The 23,055-nt window shown below is 47.8% G+C and overlaps 1 protein-coding gene across 1 annotated transcript in view; it reads right to left on the bottom strand.

Annotated features, from left to right (window-relative positions):
- LOC142244015 (thioredoxin-like) overlaps window positions 1-23,055 on the bottom strand; it is a 41,103-nt gene that overhangs the window by 5,676 nt on the left and 12,372 nt on the right. Inside the window, exon 2 of the mRNA XM_075316201.1 lies at window positions 5,667-5,771. Within this exon, the coding sequence (XP_075172316.1) occupies window positions 5,667-5,771 (105 nt within the window). The remainder of the gene's footprint in view (window positions 1-5,666; window positions 5,772-23,055) is intronic.

Below are 23,055 nucleotides of genomic sequence, written 5' to 3'. Positions count from 1 at the left end.
AACCCAGTGAACATTGAAAGCTTAAAGTAAGATTTTCCCACAGATTACGACTCTGGCGGTCTCAGCAGGCAGTGCTAGCACTGAAAGGGAGAGGGAAGAATTGAGCAATTGCTCAGAAGTCATGACCCTGTTCCCCAAAAGGTCCCAAAGCAGTGGCATAACTACCAAATGGACAGTTACCTGGGCCCACTCACACAGTGGGGCTCACCCAGAGCGACTGCCACTTATATTGTGTACAGGCATGTAATATATGCTGGTGTGGCGCCCTGGGCAAGCCAGGAAGTCACAAGCACTACACCAACACACCCCACAATCCCGGTCAGGCACACCAAAGTCAGACAAAAACCCTTGCTGCCTCCCTCCAGAGGCTGATGTTCACACCAGGGGGTGGGCCAGGCGGTTGGTCCCGCCCACCGAGGAGTACACAGTCCTGGAGGCGGGAAAAAGAGTCCGTTAGAGTGAGAGTTAGAGTTGGAGTTTGAGAGTGGAGTGGTAAAGGAGCAGACAGAAAGTGGTCCGTGTGTGGCCCGGACGGAACAGCAAGGTTGGCAGACGGTGGTGACCGTCTGCAGGAGAGGCCTATTGGAGCTAGCCGTAAGGACCGTGGATGGGCGGTGGCCCGGCGGTACCGGACCAGTACGCAAAGAGAAGCCAGCACCATCCGGCCGGGGCTTATTGACCCCGGCAAGGCTAGGAGTCGCCGTGCAATTTGTCAAATCCATTAGCGAAGGGAACCTCCTGGGTTTCCCAGCAGCCAAATCCCAACAGAAGGCAACAGTCCAACCGTTAGAGGGAAACACAGTCACCACCAAGGCTAAAGTTCCCAGGGCCAGAGCCTGCGGGCAAAAGGGGCTCCTTCAGCGACCTTCAAGCTGGGGAGCGGGTTACCGGTGGGAACCCATTGGAACCGTTTACACTACACAGGTGCAGAGAAAGGCAGTCACCATCAACCTGCCGGGAGGAGAAACACCGCAGCCATCTGTGGGACTCGTCCATCCAGCTGTTTGTTTTACCGGAGACTTTGTGTTCATCATTGGCTGAGTGAGTACCACCGTTCCGTGCAGCACAGCGCTGCCCCCATGACCCTGCACCTCGCCAGGCCCCGTAACCCGCCTGCCATCCATCCCTACCCCATCACCAGGCCCCGGGACAACCAACCCCCTACCCACGGAGGGGAGAACTAACATCCAGGCTGCTCCCTGTCATCGCTCCCGGGATCCCCGTCCAGAGCAGTGGTGGTGTCACCAATCTCACCACAACCGTGGGTGGCGTCACGGACAATATCAAATCCCCACAATCAATTCCCCCTTTTCACTCACGGGCGAGGAACGCCGCTCGAGTCCCCGGGATCCGGCCCACCGCTCGAGCCACCACCGAGCAGCAGCAGCCGGACCCGAGCAGTGGGAGAGCGTAGCGTCCCCTCCTCTGCCCGCGACAACTTTGCGTCACGTACAGGATCTTACCGCTCTGCCGTCTGGAAGAGGTGCACCTTGTGACCGCCGGAGGTGTCCGGCCGAAAAATTTGTGGAGCCGCCATCTTGGGCGCGAAAAATCCTCGCTCGAGCGTCTCCTCGAGCAGTGGAGGCGCGAAGGCCAAAACCCCGCCCCTGTAGATGAGGAGCCGGAAAGAGACTAAGGGGGACTGATGGCGTGGAGCCGCATGTGAACCACGGTTGTGGAAGCAGGGACGCCAGGACTCTGCAGTGATACTGGGTTCCTGGAAGACCTCATTGTCAAGATGCACAGTCCGACTACCAACGATGAAGCCCCTGCACCTGGCACGGCGACGTGGCTGAGAGACCAGACCGCCCCGCTGAGTAAATGTCTGCAAGCCCACATGCAGCTCCTCCTGGAGGAGTGGGAGACCGACATGGCGGATGTGGTGGCTGCTATGCGGAGACACGAGGTGGAGAAGGATTTGGAGGAGCGGGTAAGAGACCCACCCCCCTGTATTCCCGAGGGATCGGCCACTGCGGCTGAGGGGCCCGGCCTGCACCCGCTCACCCTGCCTCCCCCCCCGCTACCCGTGTTAGCTGCTGCCGCCCCGCCACTAGGCCCGCTACCCGTCCAACCGGTAGCAATACCCTGCCAATCCTCCCCGGCGGACCGACCGGCTGCAGACGCTCAGGGCCGCCCTGAACCGCTCCTATGGGAGCCGCCGAGGCCGCGGCCCCTTAATGAAGATGTATCAGAGGCCCCGGCCAGGATGGCACAAGGCGCTGTGTCCGAGACCGGGACCGTGGCGTGGATGCAGGCCAGAGTAGTCGAATTCAATCAGCGCCAGCAACATCAGATATATCTCATGATGGAGCAGTGGACCCATGACGTGGAAATGCTGGTTGCAGCTGCCCCAATGTATGGGATGGGAGCAGATGTGACAGAGCCGACGGGTAACCCACGTCCCCATGTCCTACCAGGACCGGCCACTGCGGCTGGGGGGCCCGGTCCTGTCTCGGCCCTCACGTCGTCCCTGCCGTTACTCATGGGGCACCTCAGTGTTGACCAACCCGATCTGCTGCCCCGTGCTACTACAGCTGAATCTGATGTGCTGGATGTCGGTGGCCTGGAAACTGCAGCAACCCGCCTGGTGCAGAGACAAGTGATAGCAATTCCAGCTCCGGCGCTGAGCCCACCGCTGAATTCGAGAAGGCGAGTGGGCGTCTCCGCTACGAGGGAGAGCCAGTGGTTTATTACACCCCGCGCACCGGTGGGAATGGATACCGAGCACCCCTCTCCCAGCAGGCCTGTCACTGCATGTTCGATATGTTGGTGGCAGAGGATGAGGCCACCTCAGTAGAAGGTGAGCAGTGATGGCAGCGGAGCCCCGCTGCAAGTAATCCCCGTTGGGACCACCAAAGTACCGTTGTGAAAGTTTTGAAAATGATAAGTGAATGATTACCGAGATGTTACCTGATTTTCAACCCTGATTTGAACTGGTCGTTGCCGGCAACTGTTGTCCCCGTGGGGACTGTTTGCAATCAATGCGTAGAAACTGCTACAGACAAGCCCGAGAACTGGCAGGGCAACCACGAACTAGTGGTGTGTAAATAAAAATGTTGGCTTTACCGTAACCGCCTCCGGAGAGGCTGATTTGGAGGATGGGCCTGGAGGGAAGTGATAGCCCAGGCCCGCCACTACCGCAACCGGTGGCGATCCTCCGGGGGTTTCAGGGGTTCCCCATGGACGTGGGTCCCCTGAAAAGGACAGAACCCGCTTGGGTAACTTGTGCTGCACTGGGGTCAAGGGGTGCTTCCCATTTGCTTAGGGGCAGCATCAGGGCCAGGTTGCTTGGGTGGGAGAGAGCGGAAGCTGTTACCGTTAGCAACGTTTAAGAATGTGCCTCCCGATGTGGGAAGATTGCAAAATGTTTTATATGTTTTACCGTTTATCTTTTCAGTTGTGAAAATAAAACCGGTGGTGGACGGGCAGCCCGCGGACGGTCTGCATTTTACTAAGGGGGAATGTGGCGCCCTGGGCAAGCCAGGACATCACAAGCACTACACCAACACACCCCACACTCCCGGTCAGGCACACCTAAGTCAGACAAAAACCCCTGTTGCCTCCTTCTAGAGGCTGATGTTCACACCAGGGGGTGGGCCAGGCGGTTGGTCCCGCCCACCAAGGAGTACACAGTCCTGGAGGCGGGAAAAAGAGTCAGTTAGAGTGAGAGTTAGAGTTGGAGTTTGAGAGTGGAGTGGTAAAGGAGCAGACAGAAAGTGGTCCGGGTGTGTGGCCCAGACGGAACAGCAAGGTTGGCAGACGGTGGTGACCGTCTGCAGGAGAGGCCTATTGGAGCTAGCCGTAAGGACCGTGAACGGGCGGTGGCCCGGCGGTACCGGACCGGTACGCAAAGAGAAGCCAGCACCATCCGGCAGGGGCTTACGGACCCCGGCAAGGCTAGGAGTCGCCGTGCAATTTGTCAAATCCATTAGCGAAGGGAACCTCCTGGGTTTCCCAGCAGCCAAGTCCCAACAGAAGGCAACAGTCCAACCGTTAGAGGGAAACACAGTCACCGCCAAGGCTAAAGTTCCCAGGGCCAGAGCCTGCGGGCAAAAGGGGCTCCTTCAGCGACCTTCAAGCTGGGGAGCGGGTTACCGGTGGGAACCCATTGGAACCGTTTACACTACACAGGTGCAGAGAAAGGCAGTCACCATCAACCTGCCGGGAGGAGAAACACCGCAGCCGTCTGTGGGACTCGTCCATCCAGCTGTTTGTTTTACCGGAGACTTTGTGTACATCAATGGCTGAGTGAGTACCACCGTGCCGTGCGGCACAGCGCTGCCCCCGCGACCCTGCACCTCGCCAGGCCCCGTAACCCGCCTGCCATCAATCCCTACCCCATCACCAGGCCCCGGGACAACCAACCCCCTACCCACGGAGGGGAGAACTAACATCCAGGCTGCTCCCTGTCATCGCTCCCGGGATCCCCGTCCAGAGCAGCGGTGGTGTCACCAATCTCACCACAACCGTGGGTGGCGTCACGGACAATATCAAATCCCCACAATCAATTCCCCCTTTTCACTCACGGGCGAGGAACGCCGCTCGAGTCCCCAGGATCTGGCCCACCGCTCGAGCCACCACCGAGCAGCAGCAGCAGCCGGACCCGAGCAGTGGGAGAGTGTAGCGTCCCCTCCTCCGCCCGCGACACTGGCATTTGTTAAAATCTGCAGTAGAGCAAGGAGCCATTGTCTTCCTGCCCAAACGCTCTCCAATCTGTAGACCATAATTCACTTTAGACCAGAGGCCTACACAATAGCACGACCACGCAAAGGACAAAAACGTCCAGTGCTCCACGCATTCTTGCAACACTGACTAAAGGGTGCTTTACATGCTGCGACATCGCTAATGATATATCGTTGGGGTCACGTCGTTAGTGACGCACATCCGGCGCCATTAGCGACATAGCAGCGTGTGACACCAAGGAGCGACGATTAACGATCGCAAAAACGTGAAAAATCGTTGATCGTTGACACGTCGCTCCTTTTCATAATATCGTTGGTGGTGCATGGCGCTGGTTGTTCGTCGTTCCTGCGGCGTCACACATCGCTATGTGTGACGCCGCAGGAATGACGAACATCTCCTTACCTGCGTCCACCGGCAATGAGGAAGGAAGAAGGTGGGCGGTATGTTCTGGCCACTCATCTCTGCCCCTCCTCTGTTATTGGGCGGCCGTTTAGTGACACCGCAGTGACGTCGCTATGATGCCGAACGCACCTCCCCCTTGAAGGAGAGATTGTTCGGCAGTATCAGCGACGTCACTGAAAAGGTGTGTGCGTGTGACGCTGCCATAGTGAGAATGTTCGCTACGACAGCGATCACCAAATGTCGAACTAACGACGGGGTCGGGTGCTATCGTGCACGACATCGCTAGCTATCGCTAGCGATGTCGCAGCGTGTAAAGCACCCTTATGACGGCCTCACTAAGATCCAGGGTTAGGTGAGTATTTAGTACTTTTATAGTTATTACTTTGATGGTAATGTGGGTGGCTTCTCATATAAACCTGTATACCCAATGCATAAAGGAGAACATAGCAAAATATCATTTGTATTGTTTTTTCTGTTATATAATGGCTAATTTGCTTTATGCACGGGGACAAAACAATTCACTGTGATTTTACTTATGCAATCAGAAATGTTATACTTATTATTCCAAATTTTTCACTTGCCTCCAAACATGGTGTTGTTAATCTGCATGGTCCACAACTTCCAGAGGAAAAGGCAACAACTACAAGCTTCCTTCCAGAGTTCCTCAATAATTCTTGAAGCTCATGCTATATAAAAGGAGAAAATATAAGATTGGTATACCGAACTACTCTTATATATAAGATCAAGAAGTGTGCATGAGACCATTTACATTTTCGTAGTATAACATTAGATAACTAATATTAACTAATACATGTTTACACAAAACTCCTCCACAGTTCCTTGTGTAATTCAAAAAAATGAGGTAGCACATCCAAATCTGATGAAAAAAAATGAAAGGACACTTTATTCACCCAAACCAGCTACAACTCTCTCTCTTGAAGTCATATATACATTATATATGTAAATATCAGACATGTAACATGTTATTAATATGTAAATAGTAAAAAAATTTAAACATTTAAAAACAAAACCCAAAAAAACAAAAAAAACATTTCAATTTATTTGCCATGTACTAATAATAACACAACATAGAAAAATGCAAGCACTTTCACGCTTTGGCATGCCTTCAATTATTTGTCAATGGTTGTCTGAGGAATGTTCTGGACTTGGGCATACAAATCACAATTCAAGGCCAAAGACATGCCAGATGTGATCGATGGAAGACAAGTCAAGAGATAGAGGGTGAAATAGGTATTGAGGTTTCTGAAGGTGCAATTGACATGAATTTCTCACCATGTGTGGGTAACAATCAAAACCATGCAATCCATACAGGAAACAAATAACTTAATTTATGGACATTTATGGTTTGATTTATGTGCAATAATGAGAAATGACTGCGAAAAATATTGAACACATGAAGAAAGAGAATAGCAAAAAGCGATTGAAAATCATGACACCAGCTGAAATCTAATTCGAAAGGAATTCTGCCACTTACAGAAAAAAAATATCAAATAAAACAATAAGTAATGTACTCAACTTCCATGGCCTGTATGCATGGTCACCATGCAAAACTCCATTGCTGTTTAACCCCTTCATGAACTTGGATGTATATATGGATACAAGGTTATGACACCCCGGTTACCGCGGGCTCTGGTGGCAAGCCCGTGATAATTCCTGCACATGTCTGCTGATCTGATCAGCAGACATGTGCAGCTAACAGCAAAAATACACATATTTGGTATTACCACATTCATAAATGCCCAATCTATCAAAATATAAAATCAATTAATTTGATTGGTACTCGGCGTAGTAAAGCAAAAAATAAACTTCAACCAGTTTTCCCATAAGAACTTTTTGCCTGTGTATACTGCTGCCAGAAAGCAAGGATCGGTACAATATAGATATTATACTCGTATATATATTGTAAGATTCTGACTCACTTGTGTGCATGTTAGAGGTAGATACAGGAACCATTTCTATTTAAATTTTAGGTTGGTTTATTCAATCTTCAAAAATTACAGCGTAAAAACAAACACAAAACAGGCTCTTTCCAGCACAAGGATACAAACTGAAAATAATAAGTCCATATATACCTGCGGGGTCCACCCGCTCAAGATAATGTCCAGCTGTTTAGCAAGAGCAACACCGCTGAAGATCTATACACTACCATACACAGACAAAGGAATGAGACTACTAGTCTCTATTTTACCTGATGTACCACAACCCAGGGTAGAAATATGTGAGCAGCCATTCCCACCTAACTCTTGACTGTTTGAAAAATCCGGCCCTGACATGCCCTCGTAACTCTCTAAGCATTAAATATACTGGAGCCTGCTTCCAGGATACATTACCAAGGCTACCAACCTCAGTGATACATATCTCCCCTCAAGGACTTGTTTAGTGGCGCTTTTACATTCTCCCCTCTTCCCAAAGTCGGGGGGCTTGGCACCTTCTACCATAAAGAGTGAAGCCTTAACAGAGCATCAGCACTGCCATGTAATTTCCTGGGCCTACGTTGTACATGGAAGCTAAAGTGTCACTGAGTTATTGAGGATAGTAGAGGACTGGGGCACCTAGACTGGCCCGCAGGCTAGGGTGGCCTTATCGGTCCATGATTCCAGAGATACCTCTAATGGTGAGGATTTATGGGCCGCCTTCCTTGCTCTGCTAGTGGCCAGCCCTGGTCTAATACTCCCTCTCACGCACCCCTGGGGTGAGCCGGAAAAGGAGTAGTTGCACCCACAGTAATAGACAAACCAACAAACCAAAACACTGTAACATGGCTAGCACACACTAAGGCAGGGGTCCCCAAACTACGGCCCGCGGGCGGCATCCGGCCCCCGGAGGCCATTTACTCGGCCCGTGTCACAAATTTCCTTGTGTTATTTCAATTGTAAGTGCACAGGCACTTACAATTGAAATAACCCGCCGAGCGCTACACGGGAAGTCTCATTCAGTCTCATTCACGACGTGCTCATCTAGGCCTTACAGCCGAAGACAGAGGAGCCTTGACCACAGCGCGGGAGCGGCTGCAGTGCTAGGTAAAGTCTATTTTCACTTTTTTTTACTGGGCATGGAGGAGGATCAGAGAGCTGGATCTATATGGGGGATTGATGGGACCTATATGGGGAAGAGCTGGACATATACAGTTAGGTCCAGAAATATTTAGACAGTGACACAATTTTCGCGAGTTGGGCTCTGCATGCCACCACATTGGATTTGAAATGAAACCTCTACAACAAAATTCAAGTGCAGATTGCAACGTTTAATTTGAAGGTTTGAACAAAAATATCTGATAGAAATTGTAGGAATTGTACACATTTCTTTACAAACACTCCACATTTTAGGAGGTCAAAAGAAATTGGACAAATAAACTAAACCCAAACAAAATATTTTTATTTTCAATATTTTGTTGCAAATCCTTTGGAGGCAATCACTGCCTTAAGTCTGGAACCCATGGACATCACCAAACGCTGGGTTTCCTCCTTCTTAATGCTTTGCCAGGCCTTTACAGCCGCAGCCTTCAGGTCTTGCTTGTTTGTGTGTCTTTCCGTCTTAAGTCTGGATTTGAGCAAGTGAAATGCATGCTCAATTGGGTTAAGATCTGGTGATTGACTTGGCCATTGCAGAATGTTCCACTTTTTTGCACTCATGAACTCCTGGGTAGCTTTGGCTGTATGCTTGGGGTCATTGTCCATCTGTACTATGAAGCGCCGTCCGATCAACTTTGCTTCATGAGGTGTTTTTCAGCAAATTTAACTCTGGCCTGTCTATTTTTGGAATTGATGAATGGTTTGCATCTAGATGTGAACCCTTTGTATTTACTTTCATGGAGTCTTCTCTTTACTGTTGACTTAGAGACAGATACACCTACTTCACTGAGAGTGTTCTGGACTTCAGTTAATGTTGTGAACGGGTACTTCTTCACCAAAGAAAGTATGCGGCGATCATCCACCACTGTTGTCATCCGTGGACGCCCAGGCCTTTTTGAGTTCCTAAGCTCACCAGTCAATTCCTTTTTTCTCAGAATGTACCCGACTGTTGATTTTTGATTTTGCTACTCCAAGCATGTCTGCTATCTCTCTGATGGATTTTTTCTCTTTTTTCAGCCTCAGGATGTTCTGCTTCACCTCAATTGAGAGTTCCTTAGACCGCATGTTGTCTGGTCACAGCAACAGCTTCCAAATGCAAAACCACACACCTGTAATCAACCCCAGACCTTTTAACTACTTCATTGATTACAGGTTAACGAGGGAGACACCTTCAGAGTTAATTGCAGCCCTTAGAGTCCCTTGTCCAATTACTTTTGGTCCCTTGAAAAAGAGGAGGCTATGCATTACAGAGCTATGATTCCTAAACCCTTTCTCCGATTTGGATGTGAAAACTCTCATATTGCAGCTGGGAGTGTGCACTTTCAGCCCATATTATATATATAATTGTATTTCTGAACATGTTTTTGTAAACAGCTAAAATAACAAAACTTGTGTCACTGTCCAAATATTTCTGGACCTAACTGTATGAGGGAGACTGCATGGGACCTATATGGGGGAAGAGCATGGGACCTATATGAGGGAGACTGCATGGGACCTATATGGGGGAGACTGCATGGGACCTATATGGGGGAGACTGCATGGGACCTATATGGGGGAGACTGCATGGGACCTATATGGGGGAGACTGCATGGGACCTATATGGGGGAGACTGCATGGGACCTATATGGGGGAGACTGCATGGGACCTATATGGGGGAGACTGCATGGGACCTATATGAGGGAGACTGCATGGGACCTATATGGGGGAGACTGCATGGGACCTATATGGGGGAGACTGCATGGGACCTATATGGGGGAGAGAGCATGGGACCTATATGAGGGAAAGAGCTGGACCTATATGGGGGAGACTGCATGGGACCTATATGAGGGAGACTGCATGGGACCTATATGAGGGAGACTGCATGGGACCTATATGGGGGAGACTGCATGGGACCTATATGGGGGAGACTGCATGGGACCTAGATGGGGGAGACTGCATGGGACCTATATGGGGGAGACTGCATGGGACCTATATGGGGGAGACTGCATGGGACCTAGATGGGGGAGACTGCATGGGACCTATATGGGGGAGAGAGCATGGGACCTATATGGGGGAGACTGCATGGGACCTATATGAGGGAGACTGCATGGGACCTATATGGGGGAGACTGCATGGGACCTATATGGGGGAGACTGCATGGGACCTAGATGGGGGAGACTGCATGGGACCTATATGGGGGAGACTGCATGGGACCTAGATGGGGGAGACTGCATGGGACCTAGATGGGGGAGACTGCATGGGAGCTAGATGGGGGAGACTGCATGGGACCTATATGGGGGAGACTGCATGGGACCTATATGGGGGAGAAAGCATGGGACCTATATGAGGGAAAGAGCTGGACCTATATGGGGGAGAGAGTTGGACTTATATGGGGGCAGAGTGCTGGACCTATTTGCGGGAAGAGAGAAGCACATTTCAGAGGTGCACTGTGCTGTATTTGGGGAGTACAGTGTATGTAAGTGTTATAATCTGAGGTACAGCGTGTGTACAGTATTATTGTTGGCATATATTGTTTTTGTAGGGCTGTATATATATTTATTGGTATTTTACTAATGGCAATTTGGAATCCCTAGGAAACAATGACGTCAAAAAAGAGAAAAATTGACTCGGAGTGTAGGATATTCAATTATTTTCGATTATTTTGAATATTGTATTTGTTCCCTTTTTGTTTTGCTTTAAAATGAGATACGTGTAGTGTGCATAGGGATTTTCATAGTTTTTCTCATAGTCCGGCCCTCCAACGGTCTGAGGGACCATGAACTGGCCCCATGTGGAAAAAGTTTGGGGACCCCTGCACTAAGGTATCAGACAAATACGTGATAAGGAAGAAATAAAGAGTAGGGAGAAAATAACAAACTGGACGATGAGAAGAGTTCCAGAATACACCCAACAGCACACAGAATAACACTAGAAAGAGGAACACATCAGCACACGGAGTGGTTTAGCAAAACCTATAGTTGTCAAGGGAATACACATTCCATCATCTTAAAAAGGCAGGCAGTAAGGCTGGGAACACACGAGCATATGGCATTTGATGTGAGAGCATCGGATGCAATATGCTAATGACCCGCTGCTCCCGCTCTGCTGTGAGCATGAGCTGAATGTCATTATACTGTGATCTGATCCTGTGATTGTATCACAGCTGAGGAGGAGAGGGAGGGATTAATCTCCCTATCTCCTCCATTGTCACTTCATTCGATTATTACACTGCACTTCCATTTCCACTCCACTTCATCCGAGTACAGTGCGATGTTTCACTCGCACCCATAGAATTGTATGGATGCGAGTGAATATGGATCGGATTACACTCACAGCATGCTGCGATTGTTTTCTCGGTCCGATTAGGGCTGAGAAAAAAATTTCAGATGTAACGGCCTCATAGAGCAACATGCGTCCGAGTGGAATGCGATTTTTTTTTATCGCATTCCATTCGGCCTGTTTTCCTCGCCATATGTCCCAGCCCTTACCGTGATTTGTTTACCACGACATGTGATTCTAGAGGTAACCAGCAAGCTAGCAAAGATTAATTCCAACGAGCCCAATCACTATAAAAGTCCGGATCTGCGTGATCTCAAAGTTTCCCAGGTGCCAAGTCTGGGCCCGGGATTCCGGGTGTTTGATCCAGATCTGGCACTAGAGAAATTAAAAAAAATAAAGTAAGGATGAAGCGAGCGCTTCATACTTACCAAGGCTCCATCGCAGCTGTGTACGCTGCTCCTGCAGCCTCCCTTTGCCGGTCATCATTGCTCATACATATGCACTGCTTTCCCTGCTTTCCCCATCAACTGGCCGGCCTGGCCTCTGTGATTGGTTGCAATCAGATGTCACCCCAGCCTGTCTGACAGAGTCTACCTGCAATCAGTCATCGCGGCTCATTCATTCTCTGCAGTCACAGCGAGTAGTCATGCTCTATGGCCGCTCGCTGTGACTGAGATGTAGCAGAGTTGGAATTGCCATGGGTCCTTGTGTGGATTATGTCGGAATTGTAGGGTGTTTTGGGGGTTAATAAAGTGGTGAAAGAGGGTGTTTTTTGTGTTTTATTCCAAATAAAGGATTTTTTCGCGGTTTGTGTTTATTTACTTTCACTTACAGATTAGTGATGGGGGATGTCTCATAGATGCCTGCCATGACCAACCTAGGGCTTAGTGACATCTGGACTGTTATTAACCCCTTATTACCCCGATTGCCACTGCACCAAGGCAATTGAGAAGATCCAAGTAAAGCACCAGGCTTGTCACATCTAATGGCTGTAACAATCCTGGGCAGCTGCAGGTTGCTATTTTTAGGCTGGGGGGGGGGGCAGTAACCATGGCCCTCTCCAGTCTGAGAATACCAACCCCCAGCTGTCGGCCTTTATCTTGGCTGGGTATCAAAATTGGGGAGACCACAAGTTGTGTTTTTTCATTATTCATTTAAATAACTAAAAAGCTTTTTTTTAAAAAAAAAGCCACATGCGATTCCTCTTCTTTTCATATACAGCCAAGATGAGTGCAGGGCTGTGGCTGCAGCCTGTGGCCATATGCTTTATCTGTGCTGGGTATCATAATATGGGGGGAGCCCTACACCATTTTTTTTTATTTATTTATTAATTGTTATTGTACAGGTAGAGTCACACTGACGTATGACTCGCATGAGTGCAGTGAGAAAATCTCGCTTTGCACTTGGCCCCATGTAAGGCAATGCTGCAGATCACATCTGCGAGTTTTTCCTCAGCCCTAATTGGACTGAGGAAAAAATTGCAGCATGCTGCGATTGTGGCCGGTGTTACACTTACGTGTGACTTGCGCGAGTCTTAAGTCGCATCAGCCGAACTGCCCCGCTTCGGACACGAGTGTGCAGCTGCATAGAAATATACATAGATACACGCTCCTGTTCAGAGAGTGGCAGGCCGTGCCGGGTGATGCAACTCAATACTCACGCAAGTCACACGCAAGTGTAACATCAGCCTGTCTGCGAGTCTCCTATCACTCGCATCCAGTCCATCAGTGCAAGAGAAACATTGGACTGCACTTGGATGTTATTCAAGCGAAGTGTGATATACGCACAGGCTGACAATGGAGGAGATGGTAGATTAACCCCTCAATCTCCTCCGCAGCAGTCATCCAATCGCAGGATCAGATCACAGTCACATGACACTCGGACCACAATTGCAGTAGAGCCTGAGCCAAAGGTCATTGGCATATTGCATTCGATGCTCTTGCATAGGATGACATACACAAGTGTGACCCCGAGTTATGATATAGACGAGCATAGCACCTGTGAATGGAAGCAGTCATCTGACATGCAACCACTCAGTGTGGGGGTGCGACTAACTGGAACTAATCACAGGCACCAGTGGGTGGGGAAAGCAGTGTATATTCAATGAAGGCTGTACCAGAAGTGAATGCGCTACCTGGAAGCAGCTTGCCACCATGATATAGAATGGATGAGTTCAACACACTTGCTCCTATCTCCCCATCCCTTTTACCAACATTTTTAATGTTTGGTTTCTGATCCCCATAGACTTATAGACCATAGTTTCTAGCTCAAAATCGGGTTTAAAAAAAAAAAAATTAACAGGTACCTATTTTCTGAGAGTCCGCGCAGCTCTACTAATGAGCACACAGCTGGTAGATGCCCTGCCTATGAAACTCAGAATCATCAGAGAAACCAAAGTGTGGAGTGTCAGAGTCTATAGTGTGAAGACCATCTGATGCAACCATGACACCCAGCGAGTTTCGTGCCAAACACCATGTGACATAAAGTCCTAGAGGGCTAAAACCATCTGGTCACTCAGGTATTCTTCCCTTTCTTTTCACTCATCCACCATGCCTCAATCGGGCATAGTCTGACACTAACCTAAATTTCCAGCCCAGTAAGCAATATTTTAAAGTGTCGACCACTCACTTAATGGCAGAGCACTCCTTCTCTACTATTGAGTAGTTCTTTTCACAGGATGATAATTTTTTACTAAGGACCAACTTCAGTTCCTGGAAACCCTTCACCATTTCTGATTTACATTTGCCAAAACTGACTTTGTACCCTTAAGGGGGTCAGTCAGGGGTGCAGCTATGATAGCGAACTTTGGGATGAACCATCAATAGTATCTCACAATTCCAAGGAATACCCTCACTTGCTTCTTTGAGATAGTTTCTCCTAATTCTGGATTTCAGCCACTTTGTTTATTTGGGGCTTGAATTTGCGCCTACCCACCACGTAACCTATATATTTAGCCTCCTTTTTCCCTATGGCAAATTTCTTTGAGTTTACGAGCACAGCCTGAACCTTTTTTAGGCCTCTGTCACACGTTCATGCCTCCGGTACGTGTTTGACAGTTTTCTCATGTACCGGAGACAGGTACACACGTGGACCTATGTATTCCTAATGATTTGGACAAAAGTAAGTATTTTGGAATGGAACGTGTGTCTGTTCCGTACTTACGTGTGTCCGTGTGTTTCTCACGCTGACATGTCCGTGTTTCTCCGGTAGCACGGGTGTCACACGGCCCACACGGATGTAGTGTGGATGCGGTCCCGTGTGACACGCGCCGGAGAAAACTCACGTGTAAGAGAAAAAAAAAAAATCTTTACTCATCTTCTCCAGCCCTCCTGTCTCTGCCGCTGCTGTCACTTGCTGCCGACCGCCGCTCATTATGCTCATTTAATATTCACTTCACTGCAGCCGGAAACAGCATTAGCGTGTAGTCGGCAGGGCTGGAGACCGAAGATCAGTACCCTGGACAGCAGCAAGGACCACGTGAGTATGGAAATTACCGGTTCTCCGTGTGTTATCGCGGATAGCACACGTAGAACACACGTGGCCCGCACATACCGGAGACACGTACTTACCAGACGCAACACGCAGGGAAAATACGTGTCTCGCGGCACGTGCGTGATTTTCACGTATGTGTGACAGAGGCCTTATATGGGTTCTCCAATCCAGGTTAAAGATCACAATGTCATCTAGGTATGATTCTGCATACTTCTTGTGGGGAGCTAGTATCCAGTCCATAGCCTTCTGGAAGGTGGCCAGAGCTCCTTGCAACCCAAACGGCATCCTTGTGTACTGAAAGAATCCGCTTAGAATAGAGAAGGCCATCTTTTCCTTAGCATTTTTGGACATGGGGATTTGCCATTCCCCTTTTGGTAGATCATGAGTGGTAATATACTGTGCTGGGCTTAGCCTTTCAATTATCTCATTGATATGGGGCATAAAATATGCATTGAACTTTGGGATCTCATTCAATCTCATTCAGCTTCAGACAGTCATTGAAGAGCTGACATTCTCCATCTGGTTATATAACACTAGGACAATGGGACTCTTGACCAGCTGCTCTTTGACTCTTCAATGCCTCCAAGCTCAGTTTTAGGGTGTTGACAATCTTCTCATAGTCTAAGCCATCTTTATGTAGAGCAACAATTCTTTTTTCAGAGCCTCAAAAAATTCTTTGCCATGAGGTGCCATGTTGAACTTCTAGTGACCAGTATGAGAGAGTGTGTGAGCAGTAACACAAAATTTAACACACTTGCTTCTCATTCACACCTGAGACCTTGTAACACTTATGGGTCACATGACACGGGGGGAAATGGCTAACTGTGCACAACTTTTACTTAAGGGTGTGATCCATTTTTTTGCCAGTAGTTTAGACATTATTGGTTGTATGTTGAGTTATTTAGAGGACACACCAAATTTACACTGTTATACAAGCTGGACACTGACTACTGTACATTGTATCAAATTGTCATATGTTCAGTGTTGTCCTATGAAAATATATGATAAATTAGTTACAAAAATGTGAGGAGGTACTCACTTTTGTAATATACTAAATACTGTATAATTCCAAAATTGAGGATGCTCTCAAAAATAGAAGTGTTAATAGCTTATTTTTATCAATCTACGAAATGCAAAGTGAACAGACAAAAGAGAAATCTAAATTAAATCAAGATGTGATGTTACCGCCATTTGCCTTTAAAACAGCATCAAAGCATCAATTCTTCTAGTTATAATTGTACATACTTTTTAAAGGAACTTGGCAGGAAGGTTATTCCAAACATCTTAGAAAACTAACCACAGATCGTCTCTGGATGTAGGTGTACCACCCCGGTGTTGGTCGGGCTGCTCGGATCCAGGATCGTGGTGGCCCGGACCCAGGATGGCGGACACTTTGATCCTTAAAAAAGAGGGTATTTACAGGGGAGAAGTTTGTGACGCCTCCTGTGGGTTGCGGTAATGGGAGTACCGCCGCTGCTGTAAGGAGTACCAGGGCAGATGGAGTTAAGTAGCCTGATGTTAGTCCTTCCACAGGTAGGGATGGCCCCGGGCTCGGGGGTGTTGGTGGTTGCTTGGGAGAGCAGGGTGCAGGGGAGCAGGGTACTCACTGTGGGTAGTCGTGGTGCAGGATGAGGATTACAAAGGAGACACACACGCTGAAAGTAAACCAAGTTTTCTGTGTGGCACAGTCACTACGGGGGAGCCCGTCCAGGTGTCCGCTCCCACCGGTGTCACTTGATAGTCCGGAGCTTTCCTCCGTGCACAATTTAGTTGTCTGTTTGTGGCCCCGTGGCTTTAAACTGTTAGGGCCCTGCTCACTTTATGAAGTGTAGCTGTGCTCTTGAGGGCTGGCACTTGGTACATCAGTGGGCTGCTTTTGGCTGGAAAACCCTGTCCCCCACGTTGTGCTGATGCCCCCAATCTCTGAGCTCTGTGGGAAAGTCCTTGAACGTCTTTTTACTCTGCAGGTTAATTGCCAGGACGTTGAATCAGCTCCTGACCTAGGGTCCTGTACCCAGTCGTGCTCGGTACAGGTCAGTTTCTTTTGGGCTTGCTGGTGCCGACAGTCCTCCTAGACTATTTCCGTCGCACCCCTTTCCAATGTCACTGCCACCGGTCCCCGATTCCTCTGGTACCGGACCACCGTCTGCGACCCAACCTCGGTCTAGCTCCCCGGGAGCTCACTCTCCCCTCTTCTCTCTTTGAGGGCTCTCACTCAACTCTCTCCCTTCCTCCCTCCCACCAGTCTGCCTGACCCCTAGGTGGGTGTCCCTTTTCCAGCTAGACCAACCCACTGGTGTGTCTGACAGGTCATGGTATGAGGTGTTGATTGGGATTTCTGGTGCTGTTGGTAGTGGCACCGGTTTCTTAGGAACCTGGAACCATGTGGGGGTAGGCCCTGCACCCTGAGTAAGGATGCAGTACTCAGTGGTACCCTGATGTACTCAGGGGCGCCACATAGGCTTACACAAAATCCTTCTGTCTCTTCATATAATCCCCGACAGATCCAACGATGTTGAGATCGGGGCTCAGTGGAGGCCATATCATCACTTCCAGAATTGCTTGTTCTTTATTTGGTTCTTTATTCATGACAATTTCTTCTCAGTGTGACCTTTTGCATGAGCTGAGACACAAATAACTTTCACTTGGCTTACTAGCCATATTATATACAGTCATATGAAAAAGTTTGGGCACCCATATTAATGTTAACCTTTTTTCTTTATAACAAATTGGGTTTTTGCAACAGCTATTTCAGTTTCATATATCTAATAACTGATGGATTGAGTAATATTTCTGGATTGAAATGAGGTTTATTGTACTAAATGTGCAATCTACATTTAAACTAAATTTGACCGGTGCAAAAGTATAGGCACCCTTATCAATTTTTTGATTTGAACACTCCTAACTACTTTTTACTGACTTACTAAAGCACTAAATTGGTTTTGTAACCTCATTGAGCTTTGAACTTCATAGGCAGGTGTATCCAATCATGAGAAAGTTGTTCTCCTATTTGAATCTCCTATGAAGAGTGGCATCATGGGCTCCTCAAAACAACTCTCAAATGATCTGAAAACAAAGATTATTCAACATAGTTGTTCAGGGGAAGGATACAAAAAATTGTCTCAGAGATTTAAACTGTCAGTTTCCACTGTGAGGAACATAGTAAGGAAATGGAAGAACACAGGTGCAGTTATTGTTAAGCCCAGAAGTGGCAAGTCAAGAAAAATATCAGAAAGGCAGAGAAGAAAAATGGTGAGAACAGTCAAGGACAATCCGCAGACCACCTCGAAAGACCAGCAGCATCATCTTGCTGCAGATGGTGTCATTGTGCATCGGTCAACAATACAGCGCACGTTGCACAAGGAGAAGCTGTATGGGAGAGTGGTGCGAAAGAAGCCATTTTTACAAGCACGCCACAAACAGTAGCCTGAGGTATGCAAAAGCACATTTGGACAAGCCAGTTACATTTTGGAAGAAGGTCCTGTGGACTGATGAAACAAAGATTGAGTTGTTTGGTCATACAAATAGGCATTATGCATGGAGGCAAAAAAACATGGCATTCCAAGAAAAGCACTTGCTACCCACAGTAAAATTTGGTGGAGGTTCCATCATGCTTTGGGGCTGTGTGGCCAATGTCGGCACCGGGAATCTTGTTAAAGTTGAGGCTCGCATGTATTCAACTCAGTATCAGCAGATTCTTGACAATAATGTGCAAGAATCAGTGACGAAGTTGAAGTTACGCAGGGGATGGACATTTCAGCAAGACAATGATCCAAAACACCGGTCCAAATCTACTCAGGCATTCATGCAGAGGAACAATTACAATGTTCTGGAATGGCCATCCCAGTCCCCAGACCTGAATATCATTGAAAATCTGTGGGATGATTTGAAGTGTGCTGTCCATGCTCGGCGACCATCACACTTAACTGAACTGGAATTGTTTTGTAAACAGGAATGGTCAAATATACCTTCATGCAGGATCCAGGAACTCATTAAAAGCTACAGGAAGCGACTAGAGGCTGTGATTTTTGCAAAAGGAGGATCTACAAAATATTAATGTCCCTTTTATATTGAGGTGCCCAAACTTTTGCACCGGTCAAATTTTGTTTAAATGCGGATTGCACTTTTTTTGTTAGTACAATAAACCTCATTTCAATCCAGAAATATTACTCAGTCCATCAGTTATTAGATATATGAAACTGAAATAGCTGTTGCAAAAACCCAAATTGTTATAAAGAAAAAAGGTTAACATTAATAGGGGTGCCCAAACTTTTTCATATGACTGTATCTCCAAAGCACAAGTTTAGGGGGTTATCACATCCTGATCTCAACATTGTTTGAAAACTACAAAAAAAGGATTTAAAAGTACAGCTTGAAGGAACCATGAAATCTAAAGGTTATCCCAAAATTGTAATGTAAACAGACCACAAGTGTGATGAGAAAGGAGAACATACTTCATACACTTCATATGGCTACCAGTTTCAAATTAGAAACCATATTCTAGCAATAAATACAAACAATTAAAAATCCGAGATGTACTGCATATTTCCCTTTATTGTTTTATGACTTCCAGGATAATTAAAGGTGTAGATTAATGTCAGTGTTTTTTGGGTCTATTTACACTATCCGTTCTTGGCAATTAAACAACTGACGATCAGCTATTATAAGCCAATTGGCAGTTATTTACTGGATAATTTAGAGACGCCAACCGAAATTCTAAGCACAAAGAATGATTGTTAATATAGAATATCATGTTATCAAAGATCTTGTCCTACATAGGGCAATGTGCTGCTGATATTGATGATCTTTAGGCTTGCTTAAGATTTGTTGGGTGTTTGATAGCCAGCTAAGGTAAGCTGAGTATCAGGAATAAGCATTTCTATGAACATTTGTTTCACAATTGACCAGGAAGTGTAGTAATGAACAGTTATATTTCAAAATGCTCCATCGTTACTCATGGGAAGTTGCTGCCTTTGGCTCTCCCAAGTCTTTGTCATGATGACTCATTTAGAAGAATGCTTAATGTGGCTGCAATGTAGCATCAGATGGGGAGATAATGAAGAATATTGTGTAGTGTCTGGTCTAAATGCATCCTGTGGAATTGTACTTACGCAAAATAAAGTTATGTGCCTTGGGAATGTGCAGCAAACTGGTTTCCTGTATATACATACACCTGGGTGTACTTGCACCTCCATCCAATTGACATTAAATATACCCCAAACCTGCCAATGTTTTAGACAGACCGACCATAATTCTATGAACAAAGAATGATTGTTAATATGATCATTCTCTGCACATAGAATATCATGTACTGTTTACGCAGGGCAATAATATGTTGCCAATAATGGGTATTTTTAAGATTGCTTATGTGGCGCCTCTGAGACTTCAGTCGCCACAGGGTACTGCACTTCATTTAAGTTACAGTATTCATCACGGATAAGGAGGAGGTTATTTACTGGTGTTTATCACATTGTATATAACATACAGCTTAGTAGCCAACCACTGGGACTGGGCTAGAGGTGGCCATAATGGAAACGGGACTTTCCACTCACTAGTCAGCACATGGGGGGTGGAGCTACACACTGAGGAGTTAGGACACATACACTGAGTGAGAACAGTCACAGACAAGGAAGATGTGAGACATAGAAGCACAGAAGAACACGGTCACTGAGATGAGAGCTGACAGCTCCCTCAGGACTGGCGCAGATGAAGTGTGGAGCCCTAGGTTGGGGGGGAACGTTATGTCCCTCTAACAAATCCACCGGGCAGGGGATTACAAGTCTCCTGGCCCACCACAAGCTGTGATCACGATCCAGCCCATAATGGACTCGCGCTGCCTGCTATACGGGACAGGAACAAAACCCAGGACACGGGTCTCTGTAGGACTACAAGTCACAGGGATCCATCAAACACAGCGCAAGGAGGAAGGGCTCACAATCCACAGCACTGGTTCTGGCCTCTGACCTTTCCGGGATCGGCTGAAGTCCATAACAGCGGGGAGCGGCGCTCCAAGGGTGACGACCTTATAGTGAGTAAAAACCTTGAACTGCAGCCTCTGTGTCGTCCCATTTCCATCGGCGCCGGCGCTCCTGCACTACGATGCTATAGACTACTATCACCAACATCCTCCCTTGGACCTAGCTCTACCTATGGAGAACTGTAACATCCGAGCTGCGTCACCATCCGCCCAGCTGAGAGACTTCCCGCAGCGGCAGCAGTTAACTTGCCGCACACCACAGGTGGCGTCATGAACAACTACCCCCATTACTCCCATCCCCTGCTTAATTGACACTGCTGGGGTCACGGAAACGGGCAAAGCCACTGCGGTGACCCAGGAGAAGCACCACAGCCCGGTGACAGGTAACCCACAGACCCCGTGGGTGCGTCACTTACAAATCATTGCACCCAATGTACGAGTGTTTTGCTCATTTGCTCATTCATTGGGTGTTTGCTAACCTGTTCAGGAGGGGCAATAATTATGAATGAACATACCTACAAATGCTTCTTTTCCAGTTGTCAAGGGAGTGCAGTATTGGGTAGTTATATTCCAATATGCTCCATCTTTTTTGATTTAGGGAATATAATTTGCTGCCAGGAGTGTCTGGCTGTAGCATATTGTCCCCTTCCTCATTCAGAAGACATTTTTGCTTGTCAAGCATATGTATAGGAGTTGGAAGGAATAGTGGATGGCCAAATAAATTGCCAGTCTTAAACTGTTCATGCATATCAGATGGCTGTTGTGTAAAAGTGACGCCCCTGACTCTATCAGGGTGTCACAGGGAACTGCACTCTCCTTTCTCTTAATGCAGAACCCACCCTCCATTGTTCTGGGATCCTAACTACTGGTATTACTTCCATCAGCACTCAAATCCTAACCACATCTCACACCACACCCTGTCAGGCACACCGGTGGGCAGTCTAGCTGGAATAGGGACACCCTCCTAGGGGTCAGGCAGACTGGTGGGAGGGATTTTAGTCAGTTCAGTGTAGCCCTCAAAGAGTGAGGAGCTGAGGGAGTTGGAGCTCCCTGTGTGACCTTGGTTGGGTCGCAGACGGTGGTCGACGGCGGCACCAGAGGCTCTCAGTGGAGGGTGACACAAAGGGTAATGGCTACCAGGTTACTCAGGAGGTTATCCAGAGTCGTCCTCTGACCTACAAGGACTTAACCCCGTCATCAGAGACTACCAAAGTATCTGGAAAAGGAGTGCACACCAGGATTAGAGGTGGCACCAGGGATCCAGGTTGTTTGGGTGGCGGGTGGAAGGAAGAGGGACAATGGGAATGAACTGTGTCAGGAAGGGGCTGCAGCAGAGTAGGCTGCGCCACCGACTACCGCTACAACCGGTAGCATTCCCATGTGTTCTAATTGATGGACTCTGAGAGTTTGCAACATTTAAGAGTATTGCCTCCCTATGTGGGATGAATATTTATAATATTTATACAATAATGTTGTTATTCCTTTTTACAGTTTAAAATAAAAATAAAACCTCTGGGTGTCCTGTAGCTCGGGGACGAGCTACGTTTAACCAAGGGGGAATGTGACGCCCCTGACTCTATCAGGGTGTCACAGGGAACTGCACACTCCTTTCTCTTAATGCAGAATCTACCCTCCATGGTTCTGGGATCCTAACTACTGGTATAGCTTCCATCAGCACTCAAATCCTAACCACACCTCACACCACACCCTGTCAGGCACACCAGTGGGCGGTCTAGCTGGAATAAGGCCACCCGCCTAGGGGACAGGCAGACTGGTGGGAGGGACTTTAGTCAGTTCAGTGTAGAGCTGAGGGAGTTGGAGCTCCCTGTGTGACCTTGGTTGGGTCGCAGATGGTGGTCTGGGACCAGAGGAGTCAGAGACCCGGTCGCAGGGTATTGGAGGAGGTGTAACAGACTTTTTTGGAGAACGGTTGGCACCAGAATGTCCAGTAACTGGACCGGTACCGAGCATGGCAGGGTACAGGACCCTAGATCGGGGAGTAGCTTCACGCAACCTGATAATTAACCTGTGGAGGATGGTCTCTTTATGACTTTTCCCCAAGAGCTCAGAGATCGAAGGCATCAACACAACAAGGGGGGCAAGGCTTTCCAGCATATTCAGCCCACTGAAATCCCATGTGTCAGCCATCGA

The sequence above is a fragment of the Anomaloglossus baeobatrachus genome, chromosome 1 (assembly GCF_048569485.1).
Source record: "Anomaloglossus baeobatrachus isolate aAnoBae1 chromosome 1, aAnoBae1.hap1, whole genome shotgun sequence".
Taxonomy (NCBI): Eukaryota; Metazoa; Chordata; class Amphibia; order Anura; family Aromobatidae; genus Anomaloglossus; species Anomaloglossus baeobatrachus.
Note: the sequence above shows the minus strand (reverse complement) of the source record. Positions and strands in the feature narration are given on the sequence as shown.